The sequence below is a fragment of the Prenolepis imparis genome, unplaced genomic scaffold (genome assembly GCF_030444845.1).
Source record: "Prenolepis imparis isolate NDT839.2.m4 unplaced genomic scaffold, iyPreImpa1.0 SCAF_11, whole genome shotgun sequence".
Classification (NCBI taxonomy): Eukaryota; Metazoa; Arthropoda; class Insecta; order Hymenoptera; family Formicidae; genus Prenolepis; species Prenolepis imparis.
In genome coordinates this window covers 5,772,158-5,798,886 of record NW_028141169.1, presented here as the reverse complement: position 1 = coordinate 5,798,886, position 26,729 = coordinate 5,772,158, and the positions used below count along the sequence as shown (strand labels likewise).

Below are 26,729 nucleotides of genomic sequence, written 5' to 3'. Positions count from 1 at the left end.
AATTTACCCTGAAAATCATGGTAATCATGGGACAATATGGTATGGAAAGAATTTTATGAGAATTTCTCTGATTAATATTTATCACAATAAAAATAATAATATCTATCACAATAAAATATAAAACATGTTTGATTAATTTTACTAAACTGCATGATAAAATTACTTAAACATGTTTTATATTTTAATGTGTACATATTATTATGTTTATTGTGATTAATATTAATCAGAGAAATTTTCATAAAATTCTTTCTATACCATATTGTCCCACGATTACCATGATTTTCAAGGTAAATTCTAAGAGAAAATTATCTCTGTGTATAATTAAAAAATATAAATTTTTGTGATCTGAAGGCACTCTCTGTTCCCGAGAGTATGTCATTGAATACCGTTGTTGTTTTCAAATATATCATGATGATTTGTGCGGATTTTGTCGGTTGGCAAGGAAAATGCAGCAATGAAATGCAAACGCGTGCGCGGATGCAATTCGCGGAGATTCTTTAATCTCATCGCGTGATTCGTGTATCTGTGACGGTCGTTCGCGCAGATACAACTGCCGTGTATCGAGTTCAGTTTCACGCGCTTTAGCGTTTAAATTGCGGAATCGGTGCCTGCCTTTGATAATCGCAGAATAAACGGAGGCTCGTAGCTATCTATATACGCGGGAAATAGCGGGTGCAATTCCACACGTCATAGAGAAATGACTGGTATTTATTTAAAAAAGAAATGTATATACAACATACATATTTATTTATGTATTGCGTGTACGCGTGTGTATAAAAAGATCTGCAGAGATGTGAAGTACTTCATTTTCAAAATTTCAATGTGAGAGTTTTGGCTTTTCTCTAAAGAATTTCCGATATAAAATCTCAATAAAATTTTTACACAATTAAATACATAAAGAATATTTTTATCAAGTGCCAGATTCAGGTTTTTATTATACCGTATTATACCGAAAACTTGAGGAAATTTTTATTCTTATATAATCGAAATCTATTTGAGTACTTTTATAATACTTTTTCGTAATTCTTAAAGACGCAATAGAATTCTTTAGAAAACGTCACATTTCTGAGAAATAAAATTTAATCCATAACAACCTTTACAAAATTTTCACTGCAGAATTGAAAAATCGCCAAAACTTTTTCGCAATATTTCTGAAACGCGTTTGCATGCTACTACATGTGATCTATCATCGCGAAAAGGTGAGAAGAGATTAAAAGAAGATTAAAAAATCATGAAACGATGTTATATATATTGGAGACCGCGCTGAAATCTCGGTCAACAAATTTCACTGACGGTCTCCTGTCAAGAAAATAAGCTCGCCAGAGGAGTTCCAACCCATACCGTTAAAAGCACCACCGATCGATAACGCATGCAGCGCGCTCGTAATAATAAATTATCTAGACGCGAAGAGAGCGAAATAGCGCGATCCAACAGATAACGTCAACAAGTTAGAATACCGTAAGATTGCTAAACGATTCCTATTTGTGTGGCTCTTGTTTCGATTCTAAAAAATTCCCGTGCGAAAGCAAAATATATACATACGTACTTTTTTATCATTTATCTTACTTATATGCCAAAGTTCTTTTACACATTTTATTCAATTTCTTTTTACATTTAGTTAAATCATTTCGAATTAAGTTTATAGAGAATGAAAATCTATTCTTATTTTTATATTCACCACCGAGACTTGCAAACACAAAGAAAAAAGACAAATCTGGGAATTACCGTGGATAATCCGCTGAATGTATCGTTGCGCGCGTAAGCGTTAACGCGGGTAATAAAAGGTAAGCAGGGAGAGTACAAAGAGTAGTGCGAACTCAAGCCAGCGTGATAACCGTGAAGGTCAGAATTTCTCCCCCCATGGGGAGATTAACAAGATGCGCTCTTGTAGTGGCGAGAAGGGCGGTTATTACGTTATGCCGTGCCGCGAAAATTAATTACAAACTTCGCCGTGTTCAGCAAGGGCATGTAAAAGTTGCGAGGCGGAAGACAGAGGGAGGAAAAAAAAGATATTGCGCACGAGAGAGAAACTCTTTGCATCTGCATATGCGCGCGCATCGGAAACATTGTCGGCATTGTGGTATATTTACGGACCGGAGAGGGTTAAGGGCTTCGCCACAACACTTTTACAACCCCATTCTTGACTATAAGTTGAATCATTCTCTTGTGCAGCGCTAAGACATCGATGAATAATTTCGCTGGCGTCCCGGCGGATTTCACGATGCATCGCGCAATTTGCACATTCGCGATCCAAATAAAAGTTCTGTCGAGTTTTTTTTTCCATCGCACCTGCTTGCAAATAATTTATATTATTAATTTAATTATGTTCTTACATCGCGCGCGTAATAATAATATCAATTATGAACGCAATTCGGTGAAATGAGAGTGCATTTGCAGGCAAACTTTATACAGTTTTGCTTGTTGATATAGATAGTTTATAAGACGTAAATTACTGCAAGAATTATTATCATGAAGAATTTTATTGCTTTAATCCGACAAAGTTGTTTTGGTGTTCCAATTTATAGCGAATTGTTTGAAAAGATTAACAAGACTGGTTGGAAATTTCTGTTTTGCATTTAACAATAAGAGTTATTTTTTTCTGGATTTATATACGTTGTAAAAAATTCTTTTTTTTTGTCATGTTTTAATTCATGACTGAAAGTAAGAAATTCACTTAAATGTAGTTTTCTCGCTTTTTTCCTTCTTCGTTTTCTCATATTATTACTTATCCTTTTATCTATTTTGTTTCTTTTTATATCGCTTATCAAAAAGTATATATTAATATTTTTTTGCTTTGATGAACTTAGTTAGAGTAACTTTTATTAAGCAATATGTCTCATATATATTTCATTATATTAATTTTTTTCTCCTCATATATATTTCTTCACATTGTAGTTGTAGCCATAGAGGAAATGGCAAGTGTGTATAGAATCCTGGCAAGAGATGTAGTTCCTTGTTAAATAGCTTAGCTATTACATTGTATTCTGTTCTGAGACAAATTGTGCACATTTAAGAGATAGATGCGATTAACCGGCACATTCGCGTTTAACATCTTATTTAATTCTCATATAAAAATAATATTAGTTTGACGATAGCATGCAGGCATTTTTTGTACATCAATCAGGACGAATTTTATTCTTTATAATAAAAAAAGAACATTTCTATACACAATTGAATGCGAATTTCTTATGAGAAAAACAAAAAGTTTTATTGAATTGTTATTTCAATGATTAATGATGTTTAGAAATTTTTAAGTACAAGTATCTAAAAAAAAAAAGTTATCAATAGAAAATATATTTTATAAGAGCTTATTTTTCTGGATAAATTTGCGGGACAAAAATCGAATTATAGAATGTCAGTTCTGTGGTACCGCACAGTCTGTCTTTCTTCTGGAAGGATTTCCAGAAGAGTTCCAATATTTTGTAAGATTTTCTACTATACAGTATGGGGAATTTTCGACAAACTCGTACACAAAACGGAAACTTGGTCGCGTGCGCTTCTAATCAGCCTTGTGATGTTCTCTGTAACTAGATGTTACTAGACGAGATAACATTGAACGCGTCTTACGAATGACACCCATACCGGTCGACCGACGCCCGAGGAAGATGTAACATTCCGGGATGTGGGTTGCACTTCTATTCCCAGCGCGTCTTCTCTCGGCACGTTGTAGACGTAATAGAGAGTGGCCAGACCCGGATGAAATTGTAGATCGTATTCACTCGTCGTCACCCGAAGACGAACCCATCGCGGCGATCACGTTCTCGCAAACCAACCGGCGCGCGAATAATATCGCCCCGAATAATATATCGGCTTAGTAAAAACAATGCACTGCCGGGCGAGTAATAACTAAGCGCGGCAAACGTGATTAATTTCGGAGGGCAATCTTTATTCTTCTGCAATTAATAGCATTGTAACGGAATTTGTTTATGTTCCGTGTTTAAGATATTAGAATATATATATTAATAATATTTCTGTAAACAAAAAAAAAGGGATAATTATTTTATAATAATTCTTAATTATATTAATATAATTCTTTTCTCTTTTTTTTGTTGTGTGACAGAAATATTATTAATATATATTCTAATATCTTAAACACGAAATAGACAGATGTTATTATAAAGTCTATTATATTAAACGTTGAGCTGTATGCGCTTTATTTCAAAGCAATTTTATAATTTTTTTTCACTCTGAATATAACATTTTATTTTCTACCTTAACTTTTATAATGATATAACAAAACTATAATATATAATGTGATAAATGATAATGATAAATGTTGATTAACAGCAGCGAGTTATTCTTCTTCTAAATTCAGAACATTCAAGATTATCATGTTCTTATATTATAGCATTGAATATGCAGAGCAAATCTCTCATTATGCAAGTGTATTATTGTACTCTGAAAGTTAATTAAAGATAGCATAATTCCAGTGAGATTTCGAAAGCTTTGATTAGTATACCCGAGATTTCTTTTAGCCACACTTTTCTCGATATTGCAAAATATGACATCTTTCTTCTTGGTACACATCGTTGCACGATAAATTCTCAAGTGTCAACTGAATAGTAAAGGATTTCCGTATAGACAATAATAAATCAAGCCCCTTCTCACAAGCAAAATAAGGTCTATTCGAAATTATACTTTACTTTACAAAAGATGTTCTAGATTTGTCTGTTTAGAGACAATTTCTCGTATGCTTGGCTTGTTTTATTCTTCATCTCAATCTTTGCTCGTAAACCAACGCAATGATTACTTTGATAAGTTTAACGTTAGAAACGGTTAGAAATAAAAATTCGTAAAATATATAAAAAAAGACGTAAAGATTGTATACTTACTATTGTTAATTGTTATAAAATAACAAAGTTAAAATAATGAATTTATTTTAATTATTTGAGAATTATTAAATAGATATATCGGTTTGGATTATTCTCTAAATTATGATTTTCATTTTAATTTTTCGATTATAATCACGGATAATTATCACGGAAATATTTCTATGATAAAAATAAAGCAAGAAGAATATGAAAATAATAATTAAATAGAAATAAATGTATGCTATTATATTGTATAATATAGTCTGTGTAATATATTACAATCGGACATCGACATGAAACTAGTCCGCTCCCGGTTCACAGTAAACCCTTCCGCAGGCCAAATTATTCATTAGCCATTTGCATCCTGTGTCGAGATAGACCCAACGGCTTATGATAATCCCGCGCATGTTCTCTCAAAAACTTGAAACAGTCTATGATTATATGAATATTATTTTTCAATCATTACAACAGCCTATTGAAAATGTCATATGTAGAGAATTTTTCTCTCTTTCCTTCCTTATGTAAAATATAAAATAACATTAATTACATAAAAACAAAATATTTAACATTGATAAGTATTAATCAAAATTACCTTATTCGTACCAGATTAGCGCGTACAAGCAGCCTCGCGATCCCGCAGAGCGCTTCTTACAATACATTTTCCCGACCGGAAGTAATATTACGTCAAAATGGGGGTTGCAGTCTCATAACTACAGGTCATGAGGCTCCGCGGTCGTATTAGAGCGCCCAGGGGCGAATAACGCAGGGGTGCGGGGATGATGGGTACGGATCGGAGAGGCCCGCGGATAAAGAGGGTGGTTTTGCGAACGCAGGGGATGAGGACGGGATGGTCGATGTGGATGGAAAGGAGATCGCAGAAATGGGAATGGCGATGGAGGAACGACAGTACGTGTGGGGTTTGTGTGTACGTCCGTGTATATATATCTATCTACTCATACCGAACGAGACGATGTCTGCTGCCGCGGCTGGAGCCACGCTGTCGCCGCTATGGCATCGATCCACCACTCGCAACGACTTTTTTGTCGTGGCTCGTGCACAGAACGAGATCTTTAACCTGAAAAGTTGCTACGTTATAACTGGCTTTCGGTCCAGCGAGCGGTGAGAAATTGTCTCGCTTAGATCATCCGATGGCATCTCGGTGAGCCTCGGTGACAGAGATTCGTTGTCGAATCGTGACACACGTTCGAGTTTAAGCGAGAAAGGGGCATCGAGATCTCGAATATTTGATAAATTTTCGAGTTTACAATTTAAATCGTATTGGCATTGATAATATCGTACAACATTTAAAATAAAAACAAATATAAATATTATATGAATCTGTATAATTCATTTTATTTACAATACTATTATGAGACGCTGACGATATATCTATATAATTATTGGAATAAATAGCACGACATTAACAAAAAATTATGCAACTAAAGTTTTGATAGATTTAAGGCAAGTTCAAAATATTTACAAGTTGAAATAATTAACATGTTGGTTAAAATTGAATTATTATCTATTATTAAACATATTATTTAGAATTTTAGAATATCCAGAATCTACACTCTCTCTTAGTTAGAGCATCCTTTTTTAATGTAAAATATAAATATAATAGTGCATTTTTTTTAAGTATTAGCGTTGCAATATATTTTTACACAATAAATTTTTATTTCTTACAAACGTTCCCATCAAAATAATTGATATATATATTCTCGGTATTTTCCTCAAAGTTTGTGATATAATTTATGTATATAATATATACATAATCCAAGAAATATCGCTGCGCGTGTAACGTCAATAAGACAAGAGCGAAATGAATTGGCACGCAACTCGTTTACTTGCTTACGAAAATCAAATTATGCCAGAACATCGCGCTGTTCGTCCAAAACTCGATTTACTGGGTGCCATGATTGGTTCGTGCTTTGACTTCCGCCGATGTATGAGAGAAGCCAGCTCGTACAATATAATGTAATACGATCCCATTTCTAATTTATAGTCGAGATTAAATGAGCTTTGTGATATCTAAAAAATATCTTTTCAAATAGAATTTATAATTTATATACTGTATTACGCTCCTTCTGGCACATTGACATTTACGACGATTCTTGAAAATCAATCTTTTTTTTGTTTGAAAAAATAGAATATTCTGTAAAGCTACAAACTACAAATAACTCGTTTGTACAAAAAATCTTATTTATATAGTTTTTATTTTTAAAAAACAATTTTTAACTTATCACAATTATATATAAAAATAGTTTAACTGTAAGATTTACTAATTTTATTTCGTCAACCTGTACAGATTTTAGATATTTATATACCAGCTTATAAAATGACCATTTTACAGTTTATGTATTCATGCAGTATTCATGCATTAATGTGTTTATGCAAAAGATACATTTAAAATAAATGTCATATAGTGCAGCATAATACTTGATAAATTTGACACATAATTGTGACAAATATGGATTGAAATAACGAATGTGTATCGAATTGTGCTTTGTATTATTAATTAGATACATCGCGAGGATTGCGGCGTTTATGTGTCGCGAACTGTCATAGATTATTTTTCTTTCATCTTTCATTTCGTGCCTTTTGTCTCTTTATGTCGCTCATTGCAGTACCGCGGGTAATAAAATTTCTCGTTGAATCTTGAGTGGTACTCCATTTTCGCGCGGGATAATTTGTCACTAGAAACTTTACCGAGGGAAAGTTGGAAATTAGTCCGAGGCGGCGTAACCTACCGTACTATGCCGAAGTTTCTCAGGGATTTTTGTAAGTTTGTTCCACGCGGTCACTTTGTAGCTGAAATAGCTTTAGCAAAAATGCGATGTCGGAAGGTATTTAATATACCATGTAATACAGTAACATTCATGAGCCCTTTAAAAGTTAGAAAAAAAATTAAGGGAGCATTTTGCACGGTATAACTGCAAGATAATATATAGAAATATTTCAGATGTTTAAATATATTGTTTATTGTAAACGCACTTTTCATCAATTAAAATTTTAAAAAGTAGGTCAGAAAATTATGCAAATTTTTCGTGAACATCTTATTATATAGACAAGACAATCTAACTAGATAAATACAAAGGCGCATTGTATATCTAGCGAGAAGACTTTTACGAGAGTAAATGACCTGTTACTTAAAACAAACGGGACTTAGCAGGCGAGTCTTGCTCGCTGTAAGAAAAATGCAAGCGAATTAAGCTGACGGCTTTAAGCACTGTGACCATCAGGAGTTGAAGATGTACGCGCGGGTACAAATACAACTCGACTTTTCGTGTCCTCTCATTGTGTACTTTACCGTGTTTCTGCGGACGTTATTCGTCTCGGCCGAAATGCGAAATATTCAGGACACCGAAATGCTTCTCGTAGCCCCGGACACGACTCCCACGAGAGGGTGTAGTTGGAGAGGTGACGTCGCGACATCGACCGCGTTAATTAGCGAGTTCCAGTGTCCGGGTCCGCCTAAGCGGTTTCCTCGCTCCTGAAGGAATCTAATCGAAGCGCTTTCGATGCAAAAAAAAAAGAAAAGAAAAAAAAGAACGGCGGATGTCCTTTATTATGAGCCGGTTTGCTAACGATGCGAATTCGAGGACTACTAGCATAATGCTCTGAATATTGGCCTTTCTCTTTATCTGATTTCCGCCGATTACGTTTACGTCATTCAGAGAGCGCATCGAATCGCAGACTCATTAGTGTTTTTCTGTAAAACAATATTATTTTTTAATTTATAAAGATGAAATATAGATAATCTAAAAAAAAGATCTTCTTAGAGAGAAATATTACTAATAATTATTATATAACAATGTGTTTCGAATTGGTGTGCTTCTATTGATATGAGATACAGATATCGCGTATAAATAGATCAGTTACAAGTTTCGAGAGATACTTAATGAATTATTCTTTTTAAGCAAAAAAATAAAAATTTGATATGCACCGTGAGGTGGCAATTGCATTGATCGACGACGTAAGACGTTAATTTAAAATTTAAAATTATGTTAGACCAGAAAGAAATATTATGTAATTAGCTCATAATGTGTGCATTTAATCAGGTATTACGCATAGTATTCTCTCCACTTTATTAGCCGCAAAATACATGTTAAATTTAGACTAGAACGCGCTAAACGCGGAATGCGCACATGCGGAATGCGCTCGGGCGAAACTTTACGAGGAACATATTTGTTTTCTTCCTGAGCTAATATTTGGCGGTTTGAATGTAACTAACTTTTGTAAAAACGTAAGAATCGTTTATGCTACCTTTCATTTTAAGCGAAACGTTTTGTAAACATCAGAAATGACCCTAGAACTCTATTACTATCCGTAGCCTTTTACATTTTCACGTTCACGCTATTTTTCTGGTGGAAGATAAAAGCGTGTAAAGTGGAGAAAGACAAAGGTGGTTGCACTTTCTGCAGAGAAATTGCTTTGAATGTTTTAAAAATCTCGGTTAACGTGTGTTTTATTCGTGATATTTTTACGTTGTTATTCAACACAATCGATAAAGTTTTAGTAAATTTCACGTAATAATTTTTATCCCGAAAAAACATCTAGAAAACTATTCACACAAACATTGCAGAAAATATACAGTTAATCTAAACGAAAAACGTTCTACTTATATTTCCGAGAAAAATTATAATCTTTTTTTCATCACGTATCTTCTCTACTGTTTCAGTTACATATGTATATAATATCACAAAAAGGCAGATATAAAATTTCCCCTTTGTTTAATTATGCCTTCTCTCAGATTCTCGTCTCTTCTACGTGCGTCTTCTCGACGTGCCTCGACTTGCATGCTGAGAATTTCTTGCGAAAGTCTCGTAACCCTGCGATTAAATTTACCGGCGAAAATTCACTTAGCCGGACAACCTGTTCATTTATGAGGAATCCGGCGCGTGCTGTCAGCAAGATAGTCGTATCTTCGTCGACGAACAATAAAGCCTCTCTTCGTATGTTATCCGAGCGACGTGAAGGCTTCACCTGCCGCACGTCTGCGCCTTCGTGTTGCACACACCAAAGCACGCGTTGCGCCGCCGTATAATGTCACCGTTTATGCCGCGCACGTGCGCGGAACAGCTGCATTTTAAAATCACGGATTTCACCGTGCGATTTGTCAGGGAACACGCGCGCGACAAGTCACCTTGCCTTACGCTTCGCGTCGACGACGATGACGCGAATCCAAAATTTCTTTGCGGCCCGCCTTACGTTCCGCCCCTTTTTTCCCCCTTTTTATTTTGCAAAGGGACAATTCGTCGCATCGACGATTTTATGAGAAATGCACGACAAAATGCTCCGAAACTCCGATGAAGCAATCCGAATTGTACTTCGTTTGTTAACTTTTGATTTGATTCACACACTCTGAATATATTGATTTTTCCATATGCAATCTTGCCTCGGTTTTATTCTCATCTGTTCTCTAACATCATTAATCACGTATCTCTCTTATTTCTTTCTTTCTATATTTACGTGATTAATAAAAGAATATTTTATTGGAATCTTGCATGTATGTGTGATTTTATATTTATATAAATACGATTTATTATCACTGTATTTAAATATTACTGTAAATATCGCATTCTGATTAATAAACAGGGAATCATAAATTATGTATCGCCAGTTTTGCATTCTGTTTTAAATACAGTTCAGAAGCGAATTCTCGTCATAAAGCTACTTCACGATTATCGCTCGCAGTTAAAATCGTCAGACTCAAGCTATGTTCAAGTGCACCAAACGTTCTCTTTAAATCGTAAACTTTTATTTGCGCACACAGTATATGTCAGTGTAAATGCTGAGCGATCCATGTTTTCTTCCAGATCCACTCGGTGCCGAATACGTGCCTAAATAAGAAAGCCTGTATGGAACGCCTGCACACACCTGGTCAAGAGGGCAGAATAAAGGAGGACGAATAGAGGTATTCGTGCACACAGTTGCCTGGAGAATCGCGCTGTCAAATAGAGAGCTCACTGGTTACATGCGCTTATATGGTAAGTCCTTTCCATGTGCTAATATTCGTATTCAGTTGCTGCACTTTATGTTGCCATGCGGGGTTTGGAATTTAGTTGAAGAGCATCTTTGAGCACACATACCGTATATGTATATTCTGATGTATGCAATCCTCTTTAAAGTACAAATTTAATCAATATTTTAGAGATTTGTAACATATGCAATTTTTTATGAATTTTAAGAATATATATGCATACCGATTATATTGCTCCGATAATAATTAGTTTATGAAATATATCGGGACGTAAAAATGTGATATTCTCTACTAATATTAGTTTCGAAAAATTGACGGTGCAATAAATATACGAGTTGCATTAGCGTTTCTAGGTAATAAAAAAACTCGAGATCGATTATATTGTGTGTGCGAAGCTGGCTTCTGATTTCGTGGAGACTTATATGTATGTATTTTATTTGTTACAGATAGTATTGCTGCGCGCGAGTTTGACGAGATTCTCGAGTGTCGAACGGACGTTGCTTCGTGCGATTGTAGTTTTCGCGCATTATTTTTTCTCATTGTACAATGTATGCGAAATACGCGTGCGATTCACGCGTCGCGTCGGGAGTGCCGTGTAAAGTGTCGGGCGATCATAATTATTCGCGTTTTTCGCGAGTGTCGTGAATGCTACCATGGACCAAGAGAGGAGGAGGAGGCCCGGGGAGGCATCGGGCAACATCGGGGCAACTGGGAGGTATGCAAAATAAATATAAAATTTATAACATACTCTATAACTATAAATATAATTTATAACATACTCAATTTACTAATTATACACACACACACACACACACACATGTATATATACATAATTTGAATATTTTGTTTTCAGATCAATGTGCTGTGTACTACAACTCCGCTATTGCACGTATCGGTGAGTGAGAAATTGTTTATATTGTATATATTATATATCATTTTTGTGTCTCTGGCTCCTTTCGATCTACGATCGAAGTGCTTCGCAATTTGCGACTTTACATCGCGAATCATAAATAAATGGAGAACTTTTTGCGAAATGATCTCTTGAGCGTTTGTCGTCGGATTTTAACATGGTTGTCTCGCTTTTTCTATTCTGCCCGCGCATGACGATCGGATGAGTACACGCTTTACGCCTCCATTCTGATGCTTTCGTCTTTTTGTTTCCGTAAGGCGCACTCGTCTCCGTAATGCATGAGCCGTTACCGCGAGGCCTTTCATCGAAATAAATATACCGGAAGCAGAGAGACGGTTTTATACGGAATTGGCGGGGGCCCCACTCGGTTCGTATACCGGGCGTTTATTTCGCCCTCGTGGTGGAATGGCTTGGTCTGAGTGCTTTAGGGACGTCAAAGGCCTTAAAACGTTTCGATTTTCACGCGTTTCCTTGCGTACACGCCTTTAGAACGTAGATCCATACAATTTCTCCCTTCTAGAGTATTTATTTATACGAATATACGAGACTTTACGAATTTACGACATACGCTTTTGAAGCAGTTAATAGTTCAAAGGATGTAACACGTTAAATTGTATGCAACTCGTAAGAAAATTAATTATCAAATCTTCCGCGCAGTATCGTAGAAGCCTTTTTGTCAGTCTTTTTATGAAATATTAAATATTCTCCCAAACTAAGATAAATTATCAATCGCAAAATCTTTTTCCAAATTATTCTATATTATTAATATTGCAATACAAATTTTTTTTTTTAAATTGTTCGTGATAATAAATTACACTATTTCTCAATTATATGTTACATTGCAAGAAAATATTGAAGAAAAGAAAGTACACTCCCAATTTGAAATGCAGCCAGATTCAATTTATATTTGAGTGTATCTAAAACTTGTACTGCCTTCTGTTTGCAGATTGTTGTAGAAGTTTTTTAGAAGTTTATTTTATTTATTTTTCTTTTATACTTTTCACATAAAATTGATAGTTTAAAATTTAATCTTCAATTAACATCTAGCAAATGTATAAAATTAAAGAAAGTATGTTAACAAGCGAATTTAATTTATTAAAAATTAATTTTATCGTAACGTGTAATTTTCAAAGCCGTAAATTCTCAATCGATTGTATTCGATGTATATTTATTGGCTATTTTATTATTCTTGTTAGAATATGTACATATTACATACTGTGTAGGACGTACTGGCTAAGTATATGTGCGCTTCAGATCGGGTGTACAATATTCGAGTCATTTCGATTAACGTTCATCAAACATCCAATACGCAGCATGCAACGCGATAACAATCCCTTGTGTCGACCATTTTTGTCGTGTTGGCAACTTTTCGGATAATTGTCATTGGTTCTACTGCGGTGGTGAATTTTCAACATCGATAAATCCCGGCCGCGTGACACAAATCCATTCGTTATCAAACTGAGGACAAAATCCTCTTTGAAAATCGGGAACCTGTATGTTTCGAAGTATCATATTTATTTCATTGCGTATTTTTTCCCTGATACAATAATCAGCTATACTTACTAATAATTAATTGCGATGAGTCATTAAAAGTTGCGGCGAAATCAATTTCGCAGTCTAATATAAGATACAATTCTTCCTGAAAAACAAGAAATTTTATTTATAAAAAATTATATTTTTATAAGAAGCATATCTCAAATAGTTTTCACTATTAGGAACATAATTATACACATATTGAGTAGAAGAAATAATTGATGAATTGAGAATAATTATAATGACATTCTTAGCAGATGCTTGAATGAAAACGATTATTTATGTCTGTATAGAGTTTGAATGCTATTATTACTATTAAAATTAATCATAAAATACTTCTTACAATCTATTTAATATTTAAAATACATATTTGCATATATTTAAAATTATAAAATTATTCTATTTTGCCGAGCGAACATTTTACGCAATTAAAAACTGTGTGTACAAATAATTTAAATTAAATGACTGAATTTCGATGCGAAATATATATGAAATTCACATAAATTGATTAATACTATTTTACAGTTAGTTGACGTAACTCGTTTATTCTCATTGCAATTTTTCATTGAAACAACGAGTGGAAAATGTTTAAAATTTCTCCCAAATTCCAAGATATTTTCCATTATATTAATTCTCTGTTTTCCTCTGGTCAACCTGTTTTTATTTATTTACATAGTGGCTAAAATTACGCGTATATTAGCTTCGTGTTTCAAAAGAGAAAAAAATGGTACATTTTTTGAGGGACCTAGAATATTATATACATATATAAAATAAAATAAATTTATACATTATTTGTGGGATATCGATATCTTTTGCTATGGATAATAATTCATATAAAGCGGGCGAAGAGCAGACGAGAGCCTTATTACATTATTAGCATTTTTATTGTTGATAATTTTTCTGTTTATCTCTTTTACATATGTTATACGTTTATATGAAACATTTCTAATATGTGTAATCAAGGGTTTTAAAGGGTAAATATAATAAGAGTATAAAATAGAAATTATATGAATGAAATTAATAATATGAGATATGCATAGTTCCGTTTTTTGCGGAAAAGAGCGATGTTTCAATTTAATTTTCTCTTGCGAAGATACAAACAAATTAAGTTGAAAGAAAATTTATTTTTTGTCTTTTACCTTTCGTTTTGTTTTTATCTAAAACTACAACATTTTTCGCTCGTCTTCTTTTTCTGAGCATTTTATTTAATAAGAATTAATTATGGAGAAATTTATATATAGCCGCCAAAACCAATCCTCGAGATAAGTTAACCCTCCTACACTCTCTGCTGGTCCTGAAATATACACGCGTACATAAAGTGGACTTGGGGTTCAACCGCGCTGACCGCAGGGTGATTTCGCGAACTCATACGGCGAGCTTTCTGACGTCATAATATTCCAAATTTTCACATTTCGACCGTTTTGCATATCAGTAACGTATAATATTCACAACATTGTTCGAACATTGTTATGTGAAGCAAACTTGAAATATTGCCAAGCTTTGTAGTTTTATCTTCATAAAAAGAAGCGGTATAAAAGACCATTATTAATTAGTGCATAAAACGGAATATACGAAACAAAAAAGTCTTTAAGATTTATTATTTTTTATCTATTGTATTATTTGATAATCCTATTAACATAAAATTTAGTGATAACAGAACATCTATTAGAACCATAAAGACATAATTTAATCGAATTTTACTAGTAACTTCTAACTAATAACAAACATGTTATAATTATGTGTCACGTATAAGATGAAAATTTGACACATCTAGATATGATCTCGATAAAAAAATTAACATTTTATAATGTTTATGTAATTTTTTTTTATATATTACTGGTATGCATATAAAATTTAAAATACAAATATAAAAAAACGCAATTTATAAAATTAATATTTAATTTTGTGATATTAAAATATAATAGATACTTTTTGTTCTTATTTTTTTTAAATGTGAAATATAAGTAAGAAATCTCAAATCTTGTCAATTGTGTTTCCGATAGTTGGTTAGTTATCAAGATTATGAATGAAACACTCTCTATTCGTAGACGTAATAGACGTAAATTAAATTATTTGCCGAATGATATGAATGATCTCTTACTACAATTTCCGCACAGCGAAAAATACGATGTGATACATTCGCAGAAAGTATTCTTCAAATCCACATTATAAAATTGTCCACAATTATATTCACACAAATTATAAATTATCGACTATTCTCCTCTCTCTCTCCCTCTCTTCGAAAGAAAAAAAGGGAGATCACAGGATAGTCAAAGCGTAAAAAAAAAAAAAAAAAAAAAAATTCGACGCTTGTTTGATCGTTGCAACTTTGCGGATTATGCTCTCCCCCTCCTACCGACGTCTATGTCTTTCACCCCTTTCGTATGCCTCCCCTCTCGTCCTTCGTGCGTCGTCGCTCGGTTCTACCATCCCTCCGGGCGGCACTTTATTCCACTCTCGCCCCGACGTGAAGTGGGTGGCCGCGGGGTCGATGGGTGCACAAGGGGCGAACGCGGTGGGATGTGGTGTAGCACCGTGGGAGTCGAGTGCGGCGTTCTCCACGGGGGTGGCGTGGGTGGACGAGGAGCAGGGGAGAACGGGGACGAGAGGGATGGACGATAGTCTCTCCCCTCCGCATCCCCCACTTTGCACCACGCCACACGGGCGCCAACGTCAAGCGCTTTCGAGACGTTAAGGCCGACACTCGCGTCGCGCATCTCGGCCCGACGACATCGCAGTCCGGTAATACCAGGGACACGCACACACGTGTGATCGTAGACACCCTGCTGAGTGATCGGGCGCTTCCTCTCCCTCTCCCCTCTTTCCGCAGAACGCGACGAAAACGCGATTTCGCAGCTTCCGCGGGACCGATCGCGATCGCTCGATTCTAATTTCCTCGATCATAGATTCCGTCTTTAAAATCGTCGGGTCGGCTGATTCTCATTCGCGTTCGTTGTTAAATCGCGACACGTGTCTCGCGCGATATTTGTTATGTGTGTAGCGCGGTGGGAAGGAGGGTGAAGTGTTCAAAAATACATATTCGTAAGTGTGAGACCAAGACACAAATAAGGAATTCGTTAATCTGCCTTGCGGTAGGCGCACGACAGATTTCTCGATGCGCCCTTCGTCGGGGGGTGAGAGTCGCACGTGGTGGAAATTCGACGATCTCTGACAAGAGCTCCGTGGTGAACGCAGAGAGCTGCGTATAGTCGGTTAACAAGTGAAAAGAAAAGATCCATCACCGACGAATGTCCCCGCCGAGATTGATAAGGACCATGAAGAAATCTTACTTCGTTTTCGTGAGTACCGACATCCTCGTTGCTCTATTGCTCGATGCACCCGCATTATGTCTTGGTAAATCGAGATAAGACGAAGAAAAGATATCTCTTTTTCTCTTTTAACTTTCTCGAGTCCGCTCTTTGTTTTTCATTCTCTCTTTGCTTCTTTTCTCGCCATCGTTTGGGAGTCGACGGAAAAGAGGCTGGACCTCTTTTGGAATTCGGGCTCATTTTATGCTCATTCCCGGCTCCAGCTTGTTTCGCGAGGAAGATCAAAGGCTACGAGTATCACTTTAATCTGCCAATGGCCGTTGCATCTTTCTCATTTCCCTTTGAGTAACCGAACTTTTGAATGCGGTTTCGAGAGGTTAGGCAGTCATCGTGTCCTTTCGTTTCGCGTATTACTACCCTCGTCCTCTAACGGTCCAAGAACGGCAAAATTAACGACGTGGCCACGTGATTCTCCCTCTCCCGGGTTCGAGGGTTGAAGGAGAACGAGGTCAGTCGGTGCACGCGAGCCGACCAATGTCGGTTTCCGACAGGCTTTTTGGAGCACACCAGGATATATATGTAGTGCTACATTGGTCGCGACTAATTTTGCCAAATCCATAGATTTTAAGACGTCCCTAAGATGTCATCGCATCTATATGCGGCACATAAGTCATTGATGAGATTGCATATTTCGAGATTAGCACATCAAGAATGAATTTATAAAATTTTAATTGCGATAATAATTAAGATAATAAAAATTCGATGCATTAAATCTGCTTCGATATTTTGATTAATTGAATCTTCGTTATTTTAATGAAATCTATATTTATTTATGTAAATTTAATAAAAAAGAACACACAAAAAAGAGAATATAAAAATACGCATGAAAATGAACTACTATAAATAATACTTTCAAGAGTTCTCATCGCGCGCGTTTCTATCTATGAATAAAACATACAACATTGAAAGAGAGAGAGAGAGAGAGAGAGAGAGAGAGAGGAACTATCGAAAAGATTTAATATTTTCATCAAGTTGTTTGTAAATATGTTACTATTAATACCTATGTATGCTCCCAAATAATTCATACTAATACCTTTTGATTATATGTATATAGGGGAAATAGCAATTATTTTAATATGATATGAATATTAATAATATTAACAATTAGGATATTAATATATGCAAGTTATATGGCATATTTAATGATAGAAGCTCAGCTGTTTCCAATACGATCGCATTTTTAGTGAGTTTGTCAAAAAGCATCAAAGCCTCGCTATCAGTGGATAAAATCCGTTGCACGTAACAAAAGACGACTTTTCCATCGTGTTCCACGAATTTTGGGGCATCCTTGTTTGATATAGCGAAAACTTTGTCGAAACTTACGAGCGAACTGTGCTGCGTACAATACAAACGAGGAGCTTCCGCGCTTCTTCAGCAGCGTTTCGAAAGAACTCAAGAGAGCGCAGAACTAAAGTAAGGAAAGCAACGGCCATATACTCGGTCGTATTTTTGGCGTTCGTGAGTTTCAGAGCGAAGGATTTATCGAGCTATGCGATGCATCTATTGTTGGTTCACTTGGATTTATTTTCGAAGCTTGTCAAATGTTTTAGATGCAACTTTCTTATTTCAATTTTTTTACTTTCGATAAACGTGCGTTGTTTTCACTATAGCATATTGCACGCACATATTATTAATTATTATCAATGTACATGGTCCATTTTACATCATAAATATATATTGTAAATATTAAATATTATAATGGATTTTTAATAATGCATTTTTTGTGAATTAAAAACTACGCAAAAGATTTTCATGCTTGTGACATATCCGGAATATTGTTACGAAAAATATAAGGTTGTCTCTAATCAGCGGGAGATTTGATAAATCGTGTAAAGGGCGTTTTATACGCGCTTTCCGTTGCTTCGTTTTTATTTCTCACGGAAGAAGGAGTAAGTCCTGTACTTTTGAAGAAATTCACGAGCATTCCGTAATTTTTGAATATTTTTCTCGCGTTTTCTATATCTTTACAAGGATCTTCCTACCTCGTACAAAATTTTCCACCCTGTTTCGAGATGCATTTCGAGTAAACCACTCAGGGAAAGGAAGTGGAACGTAATTTTCGAGAGATACAATGCGGAGATCTCTTGTCCTGATCTGTTTCTCTTGTCGCTAGGATCGCCTTTTCTCACCTGTCGAGAGAGATAGAAGAAACGATTGGGCGACATGCGCCTCGTGAGAGAGTGTGCTTTATTACCTGTCGATTATATGCGGCCACCCTCGGAGCTCTCTTGTCGTTTCGAGCCCATTGTCGGGCCTCGTCGCTTAAGACTTGTCGCGGTCCATCTCGATGTTTCTGCTCACCTTTCTAGTTGTATACCTGTAAAGGATCCACAAAAGACTCGTGGCGAACCCCGCAAACAATGCTGGTGGAATCAGTACAAGCCGACTGCTCACAAATCTTCGTAGACGACGATAAATGTTGAAAGAAGATAGCAAATATGTGGGCGCTCCAATATAACAACAAGGATAATGATTATCATAATACGTTTATTGGTATACTTGAAGAAGCAGAATGAGCAGAAAGAAATGATAAAAATATTTCTAGAATATTGATTACAATTTTACAAAAACTTTTTATAAAATAAATCCTAGACAGATTTAAATCGATTTTCGTAAACTAACTTTTGATTTCATGTCCTGACTTTAAAACGTATTAATTTTAAAATCTTTTAACGCTCGTCGGTTTTTGCCTGAGATGTTTCTCATAGACACATTTTCATACAGAGCTGTTTTGCGTAACACTTGTACCAGTAATTTCTCGATGAAGTACGATTTTTAACAATAGTAATTTCCAAGGCACCGAGATATATATCTCGCAATTATGCGAACTACGCCGTCGGTACAGGCTTAAAACTTTAATATTTCTACATGTGGAAACTCTGAGTTAGTTCTAGAATTCGCGATTTTAAGGCAGACGGTACATTATATAAGGGAGGGAGGCGATGAATGCAATGCACGCTTTTGCGATACATTTTCAGCGCGTTTAAAATTAAGCTCATTTACTTATTCGTGCAAAATGCTTTTCATATTCGTTCGCTATTCAGCGAAACAGACATAGCAGAACAAATTTTTGTAAAATAATTGACGTTTAATTTGTACGATATAATAATGCGATTGATATTCTTTAATTTCTATCAACTAGGGGGAAAAATTCTAAAAATTGAATAAATAACTAACAATGTATTATTTAGCTATTTCGAATTATGATCTGCTTTTTTTTATTTCACAAAGTCTGAACCACCAGTGGTTTAAATTTTATATTAAATAGATTCAAAATGATTCGAAAATTTCATAATGGCATAAAATTTGATGTAAAACGTGCAAATTATTTTAACAAAAATTGCTAATTAAAAACCTGGCACATGTCCTTCCATAAGATCTTACAAACTCACGAGAAAATGGATTTTCCTAAAGTTTCGACAGCGCATCAATGCCGCGAACTTTATACATTTGGTAGATTACATCTTGTTGACGGGAAGGCGAATGTCCTGAAAAAAAAAACCCTAACATTTCACACCGGATAAAAAGGTAGAGAATGCATCATATATGGAGAGATAGGAGAAAAATGTATCAACGAGTGTTCACCGTAACTAAACCACTTTGGAAAAATAAGAAAACGTAAGAATTTTACTTTTACTTTTTATCGATCCATTCTATATAGCACGTTTCGGATGTAGAGTCGTTGATTAGGTGAAAAGCAAAAATGGCAATAAAATAAAAATTATTATAATTTAATCTAAATTAGAGAGAACTTTTCACGAAATCTATCTTCTGAGAAAGATTATTGAATATAATTTTTTAAATATATTGAGAGAAAGAGAGAGTGAGGGAGAGAGAAATATCTCATTACTATAAATTTCATATATCTTATGCGCATTATATCCACAAACACGCTATACACATGTCACTGAATTTACACAATATCGCTATTATGGAATGAGATTATTTAAATTCCTTCGTGGGGCATTTTCCATCTCGAAAGTCTCGCGCACGCAAATGTTAACGCAATACTCGGAGAACATATCCCTTCGCCCTCTCCGAAGCGTGCAACGCGAAGGTCGATTATAATGGCACGTTTTAAACGGGTCCCTCCCCGAACGAGACCGCAAACGGCGCGGTCAGGCGCGGGGAATGAGCGAGCCGCACGGAAGTGTTTATGATCTATGGGCGGAGTACCTGGAATTATGTACGAAGGAAGATTGTGCAAAGTGGATTAGTGGGATATTAGCGGCGGTCAAGCGTGCTGGCGCTTTCAAGATAAATACTTTGGTGCGATATAGACCTCCGTGTCTCGTGTTACAAAGCACCCGGGAAATCGTTAGCCGCGTCTGCGCGTCGCGTCGCGTGATTGAGTTTCGTGGTGGCTCAGGTTCAGACGAAGGGGGTGTGCGTGGCCGGAGCGAAACGCTTTTAGACTCTTATTAAGGGTTGAACACGGGAAGGCATTCCTTTTCACCTCGTTAATATTGCTCTTTATCGCTTTAAGGATTTATCTTGGATTTCGATCGACGGTGAGATTAAATCTTGTCGGCTCTGCGCGATTTGGAATACGGTTATTTTTGTTAGAAAGAGAGGGAGAGAGAGAGAGAAAAAAAGAGAGAGGAGAGAGTCTTACAATTAGATAGGATATGGAAGAAGCGAAGGTAGATAAATGTGTTTTTGATCATTCTCTCAGGCATACGTACGCGCTTTGTTTTACTTTTTTTAATGCATTTTATTTCATTTCTTTTGACACGCACATTCATTCGTTTTTTTTTATTTTTATGCTTGTGAACATTTTTTTCGTGTTTTTATATTCATTCATCTGATTCATTCATTTTTCTCTCTTTCTCGCATTGTATTCTCATTTTTTTATCTCTTCCATTGTCTCTTTATAATTAGCAATATTTTTAATATACGATGTAATGCGTATATATGTATGTTAGGAGTCGTTTACATGCATTTTTATATTTTACTCACATTTATATTTAAGTTCAAAGGTTAACAATATTCTCTTTAGAGAAATAAAATTAATGAAATAAAACACGCGAGATATAATTCTACATTTTACGGCGACTTCTAAGTATGGATTTTTAGATTAAGTTTAATGTTTCTCGAGTTTAGCATTATGTACCAGACCAGAGTAACTATGTCAGATGCCAATTCTGTTAAAATGCAACCTACTTAAAATTAACTAAAAATATAGTTTTACAAATCTTAAAATGTAAGAAGTTGAGAGATTTTATCATTCTTATTTATTTATATTTATAAATTTAAAGTTTTGATATGCTTATCATTAAAAGATGAAATAAATTAATATATTGCAAACGAAAAAGAATACAAGCTAAGTATAACGAAATAAATCTAAAAAACAAGATGAATATAGCAACATTTTTATGAAAATGCATCTGCGTTGAAATAAATAAAGTTTGTCCGTTCGAAAGATAACGAAGCAAACTATTGTATGCATTTATCTGTGTGTAAAACTTTAATATTTCTCCGCGCAACGGATCTCGTTCGATGGAATGCAACGTCGTCGTGCATCGGATAGTAAAAAAGTAAACTATCTAACACGTGAAGTTTGTCCACGGTCGTAAACGAAGTGGCGTGTGATACGATATCAGAGTGTAGTACGTGCCGATTCGTGGATTTTGAGATAACTTGTTGCAGAACGTGTATATTGCACACCATGTTTGCGTAGTTTCGTTCAGGTGTCGGTTATCGCGGAAGCTAAAGGATTTGCCTAGACGAGACTCTCTCTCAATCGAGTCTCTGTATAGTTTCAATCGCGATCGTCTAATAAATGGCGAATTAAAGGTATACGCTAACAACCGGACGGTATCATAAGCAACATTGCTCTAATTGCCAATTGATAAATGACGTGTAGTCCCATCGGGGCTGTAATATTACATCTAAACTCTGTCTCTCCATCCGGTTGTCCCAAGAGCAGTTGTACCGCTCGCTTAGACTTTATCGTTCTGAAAAAGTTAAAGTAAAGTTGGCCATCAAAACTTTATCGTACGTTCCATGAATTTCCATAAATTCATAATTATGTAGCAATCGCGTTTAAAAGTTTATAATATTTAAATATACAAATCTAATTAAATAAATTACGTAAGAATGTTGAAATTATTTATTTGAATATTTTTAACGGAAGTAGATAACCACCAGATTTTTAGTTAACAAAATTTAATATTTTAATTATATACACACAACTAAATGCTGTATAATAATATTTATGCTGCATATAATTATTTACATAGAATAACCGTATTAATTATTGTATTTCATTTTTGAATATAGTATGTAATAAATTATTGATATCGGATATTTGTGCGGTAAACAAAGTTGAAAAATTGAGCTATTAACTGTGACTCTTAATATATCAAAATGTCAGTAGTTTATAAAATGTAATGGCATCGTAAAATTGGCATCTTGATGAAGAATTCATCTACTCATCATTCTGTTCCATTTTATCAAAGATCAAAATAGTTCATAGCGTAAAATGAACTATTATAATCTTATAAACGTCATATTGTCAATAAGATATTAAACGTGCAAACGATATTTCCACGCGCGCAAACAAAGTCTAAAATATATTTTTGTTAGAATATATAGAACCTTAATTTTGACAATTATCTCTAATTGTATTTTAACTGTTCAATTTTTAATTCTTATTAAAAATATTTTATATATTTAGTGATATATAAAATATATTCGTATCTTGTAAGATGCACAAGATATATTCATATTTTCTCAAATTATCAAAGTCCTGCGCATAGCGACAGTTGTATAACGTTGTTGGTCAAAGTACGACGATGAAAGCTTAACTTGTTCTTAAAAGACAGTAAGCTCGATTTGCCCGTGGGAAATTCAAGCGAGTTTACTGTATGCAAGTCCTGGCTCGCTTACAAGCATAAGGGAACATTGCACGGATACACGTACGAGCGCAATCGGTATGAGAGTTCGGTAATGTCTGCGAGAATTTCCGAAAGTCTCGTCGGATTTAGCGAGCTCGCCGCTCTCCCGTGCGCATTCGATCCCAAATGTATCATGGCTACATCCCTTTGCCGACCGAACCTTTTGATTAAATCATTACGTAACTTGAACATAATTTTGACGGATAATTACTTCGGTCGTCGCTCGGCCATCGTTCTAGACGACCTCGCTAATGTGCGAATAATTGAAATCGGGAGATTTAGAGGGAATATTGGATCATGCCGCATAAAGTGTTATATATATAATATATGTATATTGACTCTTTCTCATTAAATAAATCTGCTGCATCAATAATTTGATCAAATTTTAACTTTAATAATTTTTATGAGATAACGAAATTGTATATAGTAAATTTTATAACAGTCGTGAAGTCGTTCAGCGCATAAATTTCTCTTCTGACACTTTAAATGTTTAAAATTATTTCGTTTTATAATTCCGAAAATATTTAACAATAATGACATCGCGAGTTCTACATTTTTCTTACATCTTTTATCTTACACAAAATTCTCCTGCGAATTCTTTTATAAATTCCTAAAAAGTTAAGATTTCATAAAATTTATAATCTGAGAACAAATACTTTCCAAAAACTAAAATAAAAAAAAATTTAATTCATTATCTTTGTCATTTTCAAAATAAATGTTCCAAGTCTTTTTCTTAAATAACGATATTTGCGATATTGTACAAGGTTTATCGGTTCAGTATCTTGAAAGCATCGCAATGAAACATCCAACATCAGTAGATATTGGCTCTAATTTCGTTCTACGTCGAATCTGAATAGCCTGAAATGTCCCGAATGGAGTGAGCGCGTTTAGGTACGAATCGAGGGTTATTGGACTGGAGCACATTTGCGCATAAAAGATACGCTCATTACCGGAGTCGTCCTCTCTCTATTTCTCTCTTCGTGGCGGTGACCGGCCCATTTCGACCGATCAGTCTTCGCTCGATCGCGGTGTATCGAACGGTCCGGTTAATGGGTTAAGAGAAGCGCCCCGTTCCGGCGGCGCTCGCAGGGCACTTTACAGATTGCCGCTTGGAGTACTAAGCCGTTAAGACCCCCTTTCTCTCCCTCTTCCCCCTCTGTCTCTCTGTACTATACAGAAAATGTTTTAAGAACCTACAGGCTATGTGGCCTAAAAGGATTATGGCGGCGTGACCACGCGCGGTTCAGAACGTTTAAGAGTGGAAGCGCCCGCGCTTATCTCGGTAACGACCCGCTCTCAGGTTTTACGGATTCCCTCTTCTGCTCGTCTGCCAATCGAAACCGATAACAGCCGTTGCGTATGCTGTCGCTGCTTGGGTCGGAATGCGATCGGGAATTCGAGAAGATTATGGCCCCGTGCGTTATATACGCGTCCGAGGACGAGGTGGCGATGGTACGACATCCGTTGACGACCACTCGAGACGTCAAATATCATCCGCCTCTCGTAAATTCTTCAAGAACGGCGTCGAGAGTATTTCGATTTCTTCGCGTGTCGGACACGGGCCCGGAATATGGGATATGTAAATGTGGCCCCGCGCGCGCTGCGACGCATGTAAAAACAAGGATACTTTGTTTGATGGTGCCGTTAATCTCGCGTTTTACGGATTCCGTTACGGATACGTTTCGCGGAACGGAAAATAACATATCGCGAATACTTTCACGCGTCGTTATGTCGACTGTAGCCAATTTTTATATGCATACGTTATGACCTTAGACAATTTTCACACGGTTAAATTTGCTCCACTTGACTGACGGTGAATAATTAAATGACGAATAAAAAATCATGTAAGATAAAGCAAAATTTATCGAACATCTTCAAGTTTCGCCATTCATTTTTAATCTAGAATCAAATTTATGTAAGGGCCATTCGTAATGGCTGTATAATTGATAAATGAATATACTATATATAGAGTCCGGGATGTGTAAACTCGCTAATGCGACTGGAACGCGAGTTCTATTTAAACGACAAATTATAGAGACACGACTTGGTGGTAATGGCTGGCAATGGCTGCCTTGTTTTATGAATTCTTTCGAATCGATATATCGATGGGTAAAATATTTGAAAAATTGAAGACTGCGCGTATATATCCAGAGTCCCTAGTTGGGATAATAGTTACGCCGAGAGCCTTTTATCATCCTGAGACGATAATGGACTGATTCCATCGGGATTCTAGTACTCTTTCTAATACTATAGGCTTTCTCCGTCGGCGATAATTTGGCACCTAGTATATACGAGAAGATTCTAAAGTACAAATAATACATCTCCTATTACTCCGTTTTATAGATATAGGAAAGCGTATCTTAAATATAAAATACGAGAAAACGTACGCCAGTTTTTCGATGTTTACAATATGCTGCAGACGCTGATGCCAAATATTGGAATGGAAAGTATGTGAAACGCCTGCTACTATGGAAATTATTTGTAATTTTACGTGAAATTAATGGATCTGCATTTTAATCAGTAGAAAGTATTTTATCTATATAAAAATAAGTAATTGACTAATTAATTTACATTTTTATTTTTTAATGTAGATCTGTATCTAAAATTATATTATGAATTATATATTATAATTTTTTTATTAGAACATTAAATAACACATATATGCTTTCTATAGTTAGTATATATTTGATTTTAGCTTTATTTCACATGGATTATTATTCGCCATTTATTTATTCTAAAATAATTTTACATTTGCATTATATGTATATGCAATTATAAACTAAATATATATATATATTTTCTTTTCCTTTTATAAAATTTAAATTTATAAGATTAATAGTATCACATTTTTCTTTCACAAGAATTTCTGAAATTTTAATATGGCAATGAGATCTTTTAAATTCTTGAGAGAAATATTTTTACTATATATAATCAATATATAATATTCCTTTGCCAAGAAATTGTATGTAGACTCTGTAAGCTGCATTTAATTTTCTGACATCTACAATCAGACGCGCCATCTTTTACACTACGCAAATCTACACAATTATGTGAATGTGAAGGATGAATAGAGTGTATCAAAAGGTCAAGGTTTTTGATCTTTCTGATTTCAATAGCTTTTACGTACATAAATCATATTCAGATTAAATTGAATCGTGCTGAAAGAAATAAATTTTTGCCAAAGATATAATTGAATTATCGTATCAGTACAGAGTATCACTGCGTGATGTTGCATATCCAAGGATAAGTAAACGATTTTTCTACAGG

General features: G+C 35.1%; 1 protein-coding gene across 3 annotated transcripts in view; it reads left to right on the top strand.

Annotated features, from left to right (window-relative positions):
• The first annotated feature begins 15,920 nt into the window (after positions 1-15,920).
• Nolo (ADAMTS-like no long nerve cord) overlaps positions 15,921-26,729 on the top strand; it is a 194,055-nt gene continuing 183,246 nt past the window's right edge. For all 3 annotated transcript variants that reach the window (XM_083049039.1, XM_083049038.1, XM_083049037.1), the window contains exon 1: positions 15,921-16,533. In XM_083049039.1, coding sequence (XP_082905165.1) covers positions 16,483-16,533 — 51 coding nt within the window. In that variant the 5' untranslated portion in view covers positions 15,921-16,482. The remainder of the gene's footprint in view (positions 16,534-26,729) is intronic.